The sequence below is a fragment of the Pteropus alecto genome, unplaced genomic scaffold, assembly GCF_000325575.1.
Source record: "Pteropus alecto unplaced genomic scaffold, ASM32557v1 scaffold3, whole genome shotgun sequence".
In the NCBI taxonomy this organism is placed as follows: Eukaryota; Metazoa; Chordata; class Mammalia; order Chiroptera; family Pteropodidae; genus Pteropus; species Pteropus alecto.
This window is the reverse complement of record NW_006442484.1, coordinates 1,098,384-1,113,093: the sequence shown is the minus strand read 5'-3', so window position 1 is coordinate 1,113,093 and position 14,710 is coordinate 1,098,384. Positions and strand designations below refer to the sequence as shown.

At 52.9% G+C, this 14,710-nt stretch overlaps 1 protein-coding gene across 1 annotated transcript in view; it reads right to left on the bottom strand.

Annotated features, from left to right (window-relative positions):
• Positions 1-14,710, bottom strand: part of ITSN1 (intersectin 1) — a 178,887-nt gene that overhangs the window by 28,123 nt on the left and 136,054 nt on the right. The window contains exon 29 of the mRNA XM_015596590.2: positions 717-838. Coding sequence (XP_015452076.1) covers positions 717-838 — 122 coding nt within the window. The remainder of the gene's footprint in view (positions 1-716; positions 839-14,710) is intronic.

The window sequence follows — 14,710 nt, the reverse complement described above, 5'->3', positions numbered from 1 at the left end:
GGGAGTCTCTAAACTACTACGGTACTTGTCAGATTGCAGAGTAACCCTGACATCCAGCTCTGCAAACACCTGCTTCCTGATACAGCCACTTCCCAGATATATGGACAAAAGGCTTCTTGAAAAGCAGGGGCTCCCAACTCTGCATCTCCCCATCCTTCTGGACAGGGCCCTTCAACAACTCCTCAGTAGGAGACACAAAATGAGACATCCTCTGAGACAAGAGGGGACCTGGGAGGAAACGTCTTCATTCTCAGCAACGGATTTCTCTCAGGATCAATACGTAGCACTAGGAACGACTCAAGACATCAGCCAGATGGCTGCCGTTTTCAGATGCCAACCCTGAAGGCCAGGGGAAGACGTGACTTGCTCTGTGTATCAACCAGTTGGTGGCTGAGCTGCAACTCTGCGGACAGCCTAGACTCCCAAGTCACAGTCCATGTGTCCCCACCCATGCAACTCCTCACTCGTGTCCCTTGGCATAAGTGATCTCTGCCCCTCTGAGCTGAGGACTCAGAGTTGGCCGAGGATGAGAATTTAACCATCTTTTCTTGGGTAAGAATCTCCTACGTGGTTTACCATCCGGGTGCTCCCCACACATCTGAAAGGTTCTCAGGCTCAGAATCAGGGCGCAGTGCTCCTCGGCAGAGGCCCCCCATTCTCTCCTCATCCTCTCCCAGCGCCCCCCGCCACCCCCGGGCACCCACAGCTGCTGTTACCTCTGTGACCAGCTGCAGGTCATTCACATAGTTCTCTTCTGTGACAATGAGTTCGTGGATGTATCCTTGTCGCTTTCGTTCAGTCGGGGTCAACATATCCAAGAGATGTAAGTCTGAACACCCTGGAAAACACAACCAGTAGGACAATTAGTCAAAGTCTGGGGGAATCCATACAGCTTCACAGTGAAGGTTCCCCCAGGACCTCATGGCTGCTGGGCCCCGTGGTCTCACTCCAGTCTGGCAGTGTTGTTGTGGGTTGAGTCATGTCTCCCAAAAAGAGATATTCAAGTCCTAACCCCTGGTACCTGTGCATGGGACCTTACTTGGAAATAAGCTCTCTGCAGATATCACCAAATTAAGGTGACATCATACTCAATTAGAGTGGGCCCTAATCCAACTTGACTTGTGTCCTTATGAGAAGATGAGACAGAGACAGACCAAAAAAAAAAACACCTTGTGAAGACAGAGGCAGACTCGAGCAAGATGCATCTACAAGCCCAGGAAGGCCCAGGCGGCCAGCGGCCATCAGAATCTAAGAGAAAGGGCTGGGACAGATGCTTCCCTAAACCCCTCAGGGCCACACGACCCTGCCAACACCTCAGTTTTGTACCTCTCATCTCCAGGTCTGTGAGAAAATAAATTTCTGTTGTCTTAGGCCACCCAGCTTGTGGTCATTTGTTACAGCAGCCCTAGCACACTAATACACATGAGTACTCCTCCGTGGTCAAACTGAGGTAACGGTAAGAGAGAAGGCTTTGTAACAACTGGCCAACATTTCATGAGGGCTTCTGCCATGCCAGGCACAGTACAGAAAGCTTCACGTCGACAGCTGTGTTGAATGCTCACACGGATACTACGAGCATCTCTGTTTTACAGGAGAGGAAGCAGAGGCTTAGGGAAGGTGACTCACACCAGATCTCTCAGCTAGGTGGTGGTGAAAACCAAGAGTCGAACCCCGACACGCTGACTCCAGACACTGGGCTCGACCCTAGAGCACTGGTGCTGGGTCCAAGCGACAGGTGGGTAAAGGTCATCCCGAGGTTGGTTTTGGAGGACGTGGTGGCCATGCTGAGGCTCCCGATGGGCCTGGGGACCATCCAGTGCTGGATGAACTCTCCCGGAGCAGGCTGCTACCCCACACCTGAGCGGCCAGCCTGTAGGCAGAGGGGGAAACCCCTCCAGCTGCAGACGGTCAGGCAGAAGACCACTGCCACGGCCAAAGCCAAAGGCGCTCCAGGGGCCGGCTCTGCGACCTGAGTCGGAGTGAGCTGGCGCTTCGGCTTGCTCAGCTGGTTATTTGGGGTTTTGCTCTTGGGTTATTGGCGGAGGCTGCCCTGTGACACTGGTACACTGGAATGCAGAGGGAGAGCTCGGTTTTGGGGACATCCCTCAGGCAGGCCTGGACCACCTCTTCCAGGCCAGTGGTCACCCCTTCCTTTTTATTGGGGATTCCTCATTTAATCGCAGAAATCGGATTCATAAAACAGCCTAGGAGGTGTGCTGTACGGTGATCACGGAAATGGGAACACAGTCTCATTCACTTGTTTTTCTCATCCCTTCTCTACCCCACAAGGGGGCGCAATAGAGCACAGTGTGAAAACCCTCACTGGGACCAGGAGTTCTCAAAGTGTGTTTCCAGGACCAGCAGCATCAGCATCACTTCGGGGTGGGTTAGAAATGAAAATCATTAGGCCCCTGATGGATGGATGATCTGGGCTTGGGGCTTTGGAATCTGTGATTTAACAAGCTCTCCAAGTGATTATTTTAGGCTCACTAAAGATTGAGAAGCCTGCTCTGGACCATCAGAGGTTCTTCAGAGTTTCCATCTTACCCCAAGGGACTTATCTGGGCTCATGACTGACCTCGTCTATATGCTGGAAGCTTCTGCAAGTAGAAGGATCCCTTTGGGGCAAATGATGTCATAGACTTGTTGGCAAATGCTTCACTGCGCTAGAAATTAACTCTGAGCTGGGGCGCTTCCAGCCCTCCGTTGTGTCCCCTCCCCTGGCCAAATGTCCTTTTTGGAATGCTGCAGCTTCTCTTCCTGAGACGAGACAATCTCGGGACAGGCAGAGGGATGCCGGGAAGGCAGCGAGGACAAGCCCTCATTATGTTAACACCCTCCGTGTCCACCCATCTGAGGCCCCACTCAAAGCCACCACAGTGTGGCCAAGCTACCATTCCACAGGACCACGAGCTGAGGATGGGCCTTCGCTCAGGTCCGCAGATGTATCTGGAGCGGGGCCACTCTGCAAAACCACAAGCTTGGCCCAATTGTTCTTCCTGCCTCAGGGCGTTGGTTCTATTTTATTAAAACAATTGCATCAACAATGAACTCTCAGGAAGGAAGCGAGTTGCGACTCCTCACTCATTCCATTCAGCCGCCTCTGCCAAGCTGCTGCGTGAGCTCTGGCTTACGGGACACTGAGCAATGTTACCAGTTTCCTTGGCTTCCGTTAGGAGAACCACCCAGGAAATATTCTTGAGCTGGGGAGGGACACGTCTCATTCCTGCCCTATTCTTACCAAACTTTCTTGTTAGTAGTGAGTCAACGGACCCAGGACTAAGGCCATTTCTTGTTAAGGGTGGAAGGCGGCCCTTCCATGACTGGCTCGTGGGACTCCCAGAAGCAGATTCTCCCTGGGATTTTCAGGACGGTCCTCTCCGCGGGGTTATCGGCATAGCAGTCGGTACAGAGCTGCAGTTGTAAAACACGCCGGCGCTGCGCGGTGATGTTTGCAGGGACAGAAACCTCAGGCTAGTAGTAGACACTGGTTGGGCCAGTCTTCCAAATGTCCCTTTAGGTCATAATGTCCCTTGGAGAATCTGAAAGATGCTGGGAACGCTTGCCTCAGAAAACACACGCGCACGACGCATAAGACATACACCCATTTTGCATAATTTTATAGCGTTCACAGTCCCTCTTCAAGCTTGTTCATGGATCTTACTCATTTATTCCTTTGACAAATGTTTACTGATGTCCTACCATGAGTCTGGCACTAACTGCTGGGTGCTGCAGATTCGTGATGGAAAAAGAGATGCCTGCCTTCCAGAGTGTACGGCTAAGAAGCTTGGGATTAGGTGGTCCTCAGCTGGGGGTGGTACTGCTGCCCCCAAGCCTGAGAACGGCACTGCTCCCCTTCCCAGGCTGGGGGTGGTATAGCCCTCCACTCTCAGGGGTGGAGGTAGTACTGCCCCACCACACACAGGCTGAATGTGGTACTGCACCCTCTCCCTACGCCAGGCTGAGAATGGATTCTTGTTGTCATCTGACGATCGGTGATTCCTGGAATTTGGTGAGCTGGACCAGGATTGCCAGATGGCCTGCATAATACAGGACAGAGAAGTGTCTACTCCAAACGTCAGTAGCAACCCACGGAGAAACAATCACGTTACTAGAAACTGACGACTCAACCAGACCAGGATTAGACGCTGCAGCGAGGATGGTGCCAGTGACCAGAGGACACCTTCGAACGACTGAGGAATCAGAAACAAGGGCCTGCGAGGAAAGATGACGGGAAGCGGCTTGCTTTGGATTTCAGAAGTTCTTCTGAGTTTTCAAGTCTTATACGGCAATTTTGAAGATGCTCAGAGCCAGAGCAAAAGCAGAAGGCCCAGGGTGGGTTCGGAACATTGGTCCAGAATCCCAGGTACTGGAGCCGGTTCAGGGTGAATTGGAGGTCTGCTGCTTATGGTGGGTCTGGGGCAGGAGGAAGCTCCATGGCCTCCCACGCTGGGCAGCTCTGGCCTTCTGGTCACCCACCCAGCAGGCCCAAGCCAGAGCTGGCGGAGCTGAGACGTCTGGAGGGTCGGTGCTGAGTGAGTCTGGGCTGCTTGCGACAACAAATTCCACCCCACGCAGGTCCACCTACCAGTCTGCCTGGAGACAGGCAAGATGGCCCCGCCGGCCCCTCCAGGACCCAGAACACAATGAAAAGCAAAGATTTTGTGGAGAGATTCATCTTAGCATTATGTGCCAATGACGTTGGCTTGGGATCATTTTTCCAGCTACTGAACTGACCTATAGGATGTTGTTTTTCAAATTCTTGCTGGTAAATGCCAGACCAAGAGAACCATCAGAGATTTGAAATAGGCACTTTGAACTCAAAAATATCCTTCTTTTGAAAATTTCATACTCTGAAAAGCAAGAGAGTTTTGGAAACTCCATTATTCAGAGCAGGGTACATGGAAAAGACATTTCAAATAAAGGTTTTTTTTTAGGGGTGGAGGCACATGGCCCTCCTCTCCTGTGGGAACCAGGGGTAAGCGTGGTTTGCTGGCCACCCTTCCCGGTGCAAAACCAGAGGATAGAGTACAGCAAATAACTTTTCATCTTGGTGTGAAGGGATTCTTATAACTAACTATAACCCGCTCACAGCTGAGATAATATTGCAAATGACTCCAGGCAGTTAAAAATGAACCCCAATGATAGCCCACACAAAATTCCTAATCCCTTATAATTTCATGTACTTAGACACATTTACAAAATGGAGAGAGTGCGTCTGAATTTGCGTCTGAGGTACCGGAGAAAAGTATGGGAAAATCTTACCCAAAAGGCCATCTTGTCCCTTCAATGAGACAATGTTTATATGCACAACATAATCTAAAAATATTGCTTTATTACAAAAGTAATACATGAATGCATGCTCCCTGTGAAAGGTTTAAAGAATACAGAAGTCTTTAGGGTAAAAAGTGAATGTCTCAACCCCCTCGACCATTCTTTCTTTCCCGAAAAGGACCATAATTTTGAAAACCAAGCGAGCCCCACAGTAAGCTGGCCACTGAGCAAAGCAAATAAACAGGCCTTGTTCCTGTTACGAAAGGGCCAAAATATACAATAAGTTGGTCAGTAAATATTTATTAAGTTCCTATGAAGTCCAAGGGACACAGAAATAAGCAAGATAATGTCCTTGTCCTGAAGCAAACTCACAGCCCTCGGGGAGACTCGATAGGAAAATAAAATATAAAATAGCAAGCAAAAAGTGCGCTTGTGAGCCAGGCCGATGGCAGGGACTTGCAGGGCTCAGGAAAGTAGATGCTCTTGATCCCAAGGAAGGAGGTTCCTGCAGGGAGGTCCTGCTCATGCTGGGTTTCCAGAAGGGCTGGCAGATGGGCCGTTATCTTGGGGGCGTGGGGGCCAGCACCCAGGCAAATGCAGAGATGCTGTAGGAGATAAGGTGAGAAGTAGATTACAGAGGCCAGGTCACCAGAGGGACCAGAGGAGAGAGCTGGGTACCAACCAGCATATTTTCCCCTATTGAAGGGAAAGGATATACTGATATCTCTGGGGACATTCAGCCCCAATCCTCTGGCTAAATGGCTGCGGGTCAGCAGGATACTGGGCTAACTGGGCTCTTAGAGCTCCCGTCTGAACTGAAAGCTTCTCCAGGGTTGGCCTTACTACAGCCACGAGGCCCCTGGCCGCTCCTGCCAGGGGAGCCCATGTCCCTCGTAGGTTACACTGGATGCTCCTGGAAAATGAATCTAATTGTGCTGCCCTCAACCTTCCGGGCTGACTGGCAAGCTTGGGTGGCCTGTCTTTCAGGAAAGGTAGGTGAGGCCCACAGCAGATGTGACATAAAGATGTTCTGTGGTCGAAGCACTTCAGAGCTGATGTCTGGAACCCACCCGTTCTCCAGCTGTGGGCTTGTGTGTTCCTGCTGGGACAGCGATGGTGCTTGGGGCTGAGATATGGTGACAAAGGAGGCAAGATGGGTTCTTGGCCTTCGGGAGCCTTGGTCTTACTGGAGGTCCAGGCGTTCCAGCCAAGTCACAGGAACATTGCCGAGGGCATCTCTGCACGTTGTTAACAGTCCCTGAGACCTCAGAGCTGCAAATCTCTAAGCCTGGATTTTTATGGGGTCTCGAGAAGCCGGCTAGGCATGGAGGCCTGTGGAATGGCACTTGAGGGTACCAAAGGCCCCCTGTGCCTATAACCAGGTGAACCCCGGCACCCCATTCCGTGAGGCTGGCGGCCTCCACTCGGCTGCACTCGATGGTGACCCAGAAGCTTAAAAATGCCAGTGTGGCTTCCAGACGAATTTTCTCTCAGGAAGAAGAATCCGTTCTCCATGGGCTGTCGGGCCGCTGAATGGCTCTGAGAGGTGGTGAAAATCAGATCATTCAGGGTTAAGTCTTCTCTTTAGTTTCCGTAAATATGAACATGGGTCATTTATTTCGTGGAAGGCATATCATTCGTGGCTGTATATTCGACACCGGAATTCCCGGTGTGGCTCCGAGTGCCCTACAGGACGCCTTTGTGAGCTCCTTCCTGGCCCTTTTTACGAAGTACAAACATTTTTATTGGAATACAAGGAAGGAGGCAGTAGTTTTGATTGGAGGGATTTGGGAATACTTTCCAGAGCAGGAGGGCCTGGAGTTGGACTTCATCCGGCCACTGGCAGGCTGGGCGGGGTAGTAGTGTGGAGCCCAAGCAGAGGGAGCATCCCAGGAGAGCGGAGGGTAGGAGAGGAGCGTCTGGAGCCCAGGAGATGGGTGAGGAAGAGGGGAGCACACGCTGGGGTAACACGTGTGGTCGAAAACGGCTGCAGCAATAAATTACAAATCCCTACCTGGCCAGGTCACGCCCCGGGCCTATCGCTTCTTTAGTGAAAGTTTCTGAGCCAGCCGTGCCCATTGTTCCTGTGCACCCAGGAAATGCCAGGAGTGGTACCCCTTGAGGGCGCACCTCCCCTCAGGAGAGCACGTACTCATATTAACTAGCCTGTAATTCAATGCCCGCCTGGCTTTCTCCCACCCACTGTCATCTTCCTTACGGTCTTTCCCCCATTTCAGAGGCGTAAAAGAAGCTGCAAAACTGTCATTCTCCGAAGCATTGGAGAACTTCTTCCTGGAAACTCCCATCAGTTTGGGCTCAGATAGACTCATAGGAATTCTCTACAGGTTTCTGTCAACACGGGGAGCGAGGAGAGTCACTCTCGAATGTGACCGCGTGCCACCAAATTCCATGTACTGTGTGAACGCGAACTCATGGGATCCTCTCCAGTAATCCCACCTGCAAGCTATTGCTGTCATTCCCCATTGAACAGACAGGGAAACTGAGGCACGGAGAAGGAAGGTGCCAAAGCCTCAGTTATAAATGGCAGAGGGAGTCCGCCCCCAGACCCCCTGCTCTTAACCGCATGCCTCTTGCCTTTCCGGAAAGGTGAGGTGTTAGTCAGCTCACGCTGCTGTAACAAAGTTCCACAGACGGGGGCGGCTAAGACGACAGAAAGTTACTGTCTCAGTTCTGGAGGCTGGAAGTCCAAGATCGAGGTGCTGGCAGGCCTGGTTTCTTCTGAGGCCTGTGCCCTTGACTGGCAGATGGCCCCTTCTCTCTGTCCTCACACGGCCTTCCCTCCGCGCGTGACCCTCCCTGGTACCTCTCTGTGCTCGGATGTCTTATGAGGACGCCGGTCAGACTGGGTGAGGGCCCACGCTAATGGCTTCCTTCTAACTTCATCGCCCCTTTGAAGGCCCTGTCTCCAAGTACAGTCGCATTCTGAGGCACTCGGGGTAAAGCTGGGGGTCACGGCGTCAGCATATGAACGCTGGGGGACACAGTTCAGCCCCGAACAGGTGGGGAAGCACAGTGGAGGAGGCTTCGAACACCGGAGTGAGGCAGCTGTGTTTCCGTCTTGGGTTGCAGAGCCAGGGCCGGCCTTGGCTGTATTTCGCGAGGGCCGCTGTGGCCGTCGCGTGGAGGACGGAGGAAGGCCTGGCCCTCGAGTTCAGCTGCATGTCAGAATCACGTAAGGAACTTTTAAAAAGCCTAGTGTCCCTACTGTACCCCAGGCCGATCAAATCAGACGGGCCCGGGTGCGACCCAGGCATCCATAATCTGTGACGCTTCCTGGGGTGTCCCACGTGTGACTGAGAGTGAGGACCTCTCCATCGGAAGGAAGGTGAGCAGCACGCCTGGCGTGCGTAGTGAGCGAGAATCGGAATTTATACCCGTCCGGGCGCACGCAGCGTGAGGCTGCCTCCACTGGTGAATGGGATCCAGCCCAAGGCAGGTCACCCGAGCAATTGGTTCGAGGGCCGTAATCACAGAATCCCGTCCCCTTGCGGCCACCCGCGGCCCGCAGCCCAGAGAACCTCTGACGTGAATGGGATCCAGCCCAAGGCAGGTCACCCGAGCAACTGGTTCGAAGGGATGTGAAGGCCGTAATCACAGAATCCCGTCCCCCTGCGGCCACCCGCGGCCCGCAGCGCAGAGAACCTCTGACGATCCCTTCCTGGAGGCCACACTGCCACCACCCGACTCTCTACTCTAGCGCCAGGGCTTAAAAGGTCACTTCACTCAATGCCCTCGTTTTATGCATGGGATGACGGAGTCCAGAGGTGTACGGTGACTTCCACTGTCAGGAGCAGAACCTTCACTCGTGACGTCCTGGGAAATGGAGAATCCCAAGGAAACCAGCAGCTTTTCAAAGGGTGGGCCTGCGGGCGGTCCATACCCATTTCTTTCCTGGTACACTCCTGAGGACGCTGCTGTCCTTGGAGCCTGAGGCTATCGGGGGCTGTAAGGGATGGCCAGGCTGGGTCAAGGCCACCAGGCCTGGGCAACCCAGAGAGGCAGGTGTCCTTCGCATCCCAATGGGACTTTCTTCACAAGGGTCTAAGGACGGCCTGTTCCCCCGGGGCGTCTCCTAACTTGGCGACTGACCTGCCGGAGCACAAGGACAACCTGAGCCTGAGACACCGCCTGCTCATGCTCGGCAACCGCACAGACGTGCTCAGGCCCTGAAGCTTCCGCGGAGCTTCAGACAGAAAACCAAAACCATACACGCATCGTGTGTAGGGTGGTTCGTAAGTTCGCGTCCTGTCCCGGGGGCTCCGTACGTGAATTTATCGTTTAAACAACAGTGCCTTCTCACCACGGGTCTCTGTGGGGTTCGGGGCCACACGCAGCAGGGGAGACTGGACACTGTGATGTGTCTTTCTGCAGCCCAGTTGGGGAGGAAGGAGAAAGCCTGTGGGACAATGGGAGGTTAACACAGGACCGTCCACCACAGATGCTTCCTGAGCCACCGCCGTGAGGAGTCACGCTGGGTGACAGGTGGCTGTGTGAGGTGGATGTTGTCCTCCAGTTTATAATCTAATGGGGAGACTGGGCGTCAGGTAAGAATAAACTACACAAGGGGAGGTACCTCACTATTTATTAGTGCTGTTATTGGTGGGTCCTAATGGGATGTGGCCTTGTCCCCAAGGAGCCCGCAGTCTAATTAGGGCACTAAGAGTGCCTCTGTGTCCGTGCATCTGTCTGTCCACTCACGTTTATTTATGACAGGTAACTGGGACTTTGGCAAGGAGCTGAGTCAGGGCGGTCAACGGGTTTGTCCAGACGGCAATGAATGGGGGAGGAGTGAGGGTGGGCGCGGAGCGGGCCAGGTCCGCCCCGGGGCTTCGATTTGCCGCAGGAATCCTGGGGAGGCGGTGGGGAGGCTGGTGACGGAGGAGAGTCTGGCTGGGTCAGACCCGAGAGGCAGGGCGGTACGGGTCCGTGCACCGTCTCCCCCTGGATGCGCACGTACGCGAAGCCCTGGGAGGAAGACGAGGCTCCGGGGCGGGGGTGAGTCATGGTCCTCTAAGTGGGGTGAAGGCCCCACGTCCACGCTGTCGGCTCACCCTCACTTCCCCACCAGCGTGGGTCCCGGCTGCCACAGGGAGGACCGGTGATTCAAGTGGACCTTTCCATCACGTGGTTGGAGGTCAGAGGAGACAGGTTTCAAGGGGGCCAGTGAAATCCACTGGGGCAGCAGAAGCCGAGACTTTTGTGGAGGGTCATCGCAGTGACTCGAAGGCTGGCCAGGGGGCTGGGGACCATTTCTGTAAGGAGCCCCGCCTGGGACTTGGCCTCCTCACACATTGGCATCCCCTCTTGCAAGCTACAGAGAGGCCCACGGCCCTTGCATCTGCCACATGTTTCGATGCTGGAAACGGCAAGGTTTTTAGGTGACAGTAGCCACCTATCGGTGGTCCCGTCCGTGACTCAGAAAGGAAGGCCCTGGAAGAGAAGCTTCCGTGCATGAAGGCTGGGCTGTGCTAGCAATTGAGCACAAACAGGTATGAATGGGGTGGGAGGGGGGGCTGCCGATGGCAGGAGAAGGGAGCAATTCAAGCAGGACCTCGCCGACCGACTACCAGATTTTAGGTCTTTATCCCACGGGGACCGGGATCTTCCTGGATAATTTTAAGCGGAAGCAGTTGGGTTTGGAAAGAACTCTCTGCCCTTGGTGCGGAGAGGCGAGTGCGGAGCAGAGACCAGCTGGAAGGCTGGTCCGTCCCAACGGGAGGGGCAGAAAAACTCCTTCACCTCAGGGCCTTTGCACGTGCCGTCCTGTCCATCGGGCTTAGAACCTTCTTCCCCTTGATCTTCACACACAGACGCCCTCTCTGCAGTCAGATCTCCGTTCCCATGTCACCTCTCCAGAGAGGCCTTCCTGGGGCGGGGGGGGCACCCCATTGGGCACAGCCCTGACCCTGTCTCATTTTCATCCACCACTAGCGGAAATGACTTTGCTTCTGTCTCCTGGTGGTCTCTCTCGGCTCCCACAAGTCTCAGGGGAGCAGATGCCTTGTCTGCTCCCACTCTGTTGAGCATAGCCCTAGAGCCTGGTTCTGGATTTCTCAGCCACGACTCCCAGGAAAAAGAGCTGCTTGCTGGGGAAACATGGGCCCCTCCTGGATGCACAGGCAATTCCATGTCTTTGACACAGCGTGGGGACGGCGTGGGGGAGCAGGAGAGAGCTGGCAGAGGTACATCTTCCCCTTGAGGATGGGATGGGGTGAAGGTTCCTACCAGCGGCCACATGAGTGGACGGCCGTAACTGAGGATTCTGATGTAGGGGCCTTCCCACAGGGGCCTCGGAACTCCAAGGTAACACCCCAGAGAGGAGAGGGGGCATCCTGGCTTTGCCCCCTCTGCTGGGGCAGACTGTAGGGCTCACACGCTGCTGGAGGTCCGACAAACGGCAGAGGCGTCCAAAGCCCAGAGCTCTAGACCTTGGGAGGCATTCAGAGTGGACACAGCAGGGCAGGTGAGAATGAGCCTCCCAGCCTCTAAGGATGCTGGGCTGGCTGCTCTGGAGACGCGCTTCAGGGAAGCACCCCCTAGTGACACACGTCCCTTATCCAAGCTGCATGGCTGCTTTAAAAAGAAAACAAAAGCGAGCTTCTGGCATGCTGGGGGCTGAACATTCTAGTCTTCGCTGGCAAGAGAACACAAGGCCACAGAATGCAGTGATGAGAAATAAAGGGCCCAGTGAGTCAATGCATCTGTGATAGGTTTATTGTGGAGCGCTGCACGGGCCTGCCAGCCCGGTCCACAGACATGACATTTAAAAGCCTAGCACATTCCATGCGCTCTGTCGGCCTCCCCACCGCCAGCCGTGTGAAACATGGGGCACTTTCTCCCCACCCGCCAAGACTCCGTGGCCGCAAGTCCGGAGTGTCACTGCGCATTTTAGGGAGCATGGAACGGTGTGTGAAAAAGCTTTGACACAGGTGGGCCTCCTGCTAACAGAGAAGAGGGGGCCTTGGCTTATGCACAAATGAATGGGATGTCTGAAGGTTTTAAGGGAAGCTGTCCAATCTCTTCTCTCTGAAACCCCTAATCTGCAAAAGCCCGTTTTTGAAGAGTCCTAAAATGCACACAACCCACGTGCTGTCCGGGTTTAATGCAAGAAAACAGGAAGTGGATTCCATCATGCTCACTGACCAAGCACAAACGTCTTTTCTCTCCAGCAACACCAACAACAAGGCTAACACCTATCGGGGGCTCACTATCTGCTAGGTGTTATTATTATATCTTCACACATAAATGAGGCGACTGAAGCACAAAGAGGTTAAGCGACTTGCCCATGAACACATACCCAGTAAGTGGCAGAGCTGGGATCTGAACCCCTGCTCCAAACGCCATCTCATTTTGCCTCCTGGCCTCGGTGAGGGCCCAGCATATGTCCCTCCCCTACTCTCCACTAACTATCTACCTCTAGGAAAATAAAAGGTTCCAAATTGTTAAGAGAATGGAGTCAGACATTACGCTGAGCTTGTGGATAAGCTGTGTTGTTATGGATGGCATCGTGTTTTTCTGGCAGAGGCGGGAATGAAAATGGAGAAGCTATAGCAACAGCCGTTCTTAGGTTGGCATGGAGCAGGGCGTCTGGCAAGCCTGTATCTTTGGAAAACCCGCCTGCAGCTGGGGTGAGAGGGACGAAAGGTTGGGGGCCCCCTGTGCCTTGAACGTGTGCCTCGAGAAGGTGCAGTGAGGTGCTGGAAGCCTCACCACACTCCCCCAGCAACCCTAGCAGGAGCGAAGAAACCCACTCTCCACCTTGGCACAAATACAGTCACCGATTATGTGGAGGTGGTGGCTCCGCGGCCCCTGCACAGATGGGGCTGTTCTTCGCAAACGGTACGACGTGAAAGAGGACAGGCCAGGCAGGTGGCAGGGGCGAGGGGCGGGGGGCGAGGGCTGCCTTTGAGAACGTCGCTTAGCTCCCGGACCCTGCGCGTTCCCAGCTACCCAAGGCAGGGCTGGTGCCCAATGCGCTCCAACGTCTCAAGTCCATCGAATAATCCGCGGGGATCACCTCTCCCTGCTCCCCAGTGGGGCCTGAATGCCACAAAGAGGATCAGGCGCATGCCTGTGTTTGACACAGACCGAGAGGGGAAGGGACAGCATGGGACGTGAAAGGAGAATCAAGTTGTTCAATACGCTGAGCAAAACAGCTTCCTCAATGAAAAATGGCGGATCAAAAACGCCTGTCCCCCATAGAGGCAACCAAAGTGTCCTACGACAGATGATTGGCTAAAGAAGCTGTGGTACATATATATAATGGAGTATTACTCAGCCATAAGAAGAGATGAAATACTGCCATTTGCGACAACATGGATGGACCTTGAGATAATCATGCTAAGCGAAATAAGCCAGACAGAAAATAAGTTGAAAATCACATGATAACACTTATATGTGGGATATAAACCTAAAAGCAACAAATGAACAGGGCAGAGACTCATGGACGTGGACAATAGACTAGTGGTTACCAGAGGGGAGGGGTGGGAGGAGGGGGCAGGTAGACGGAGTAAAGGGGGTCAAATATGTGGTGACAGAAAGAAATCTAACTATGGGAGGTGAACGCACAGTGTAAATATATATATGCCTTACTGTTAAAGTGTACAGCTGAAACTTATTGGATTTCATTAACCAATGTCACCATAAAAAAGTAAATAAATATTTAAAAAAATTTTTTTAAAAGCTTTTTCTCTCATGAGTCAGAAGAAACAACATTAAGAGAAGGATCCATCTGACATGATGGGCTAAGTCGAAGGAAGGGACACTTCCTCTTTTGAGGCTTGCAACATCACTCTGACACCATGTGCCAAGCAGATGTGGAAAGGGCAGCTGTCTGCCTCTGCCAGAATCTTCTACAGAGTGATATTCATCTGCCTGCCGGCTCTACCGCAACCTCACCATTCAACTTACTGTTACCAAGCTAGAGATGTAGGAGTTTAAGTTGCCTATAAATTACTGTGTCTGTCTGTCTATCTCTCTCTCTCTCACACACACACACACACACGGCCTGTTAACAACATAAAGCAACGTGGTGGCTTAACAGCAAGTTCGACTGACAATTTTATAGCTGATTCTAATTTTTTACAAACAAAATCTTAAATTTTTGTGACTCAAGTTATATCATTTAAAAATGCCTGGGGAGTTTCCCATTTAAAGGCTGGACCTTCCTGAGAGGTGATGGAAACCTTTGATATGGAATAACTGCCTGCCAGGGAACGTTCCAGAAGTCTGGTATGAGTTTTCTTAAAGAAAGGCCCAAGAGAATGTGGGCTGAAGTGAAATACTCACATAGAGCTAGCCTGATCTTTGATCTTATTATGTTTCCCTATCCTACCAGATCCAAAAAAATCAGATTTTTGAAGAAGGGGTTATTTTTCTTTCTGTGCATTTTGGGACCGCTGGCATTCAATGCAGT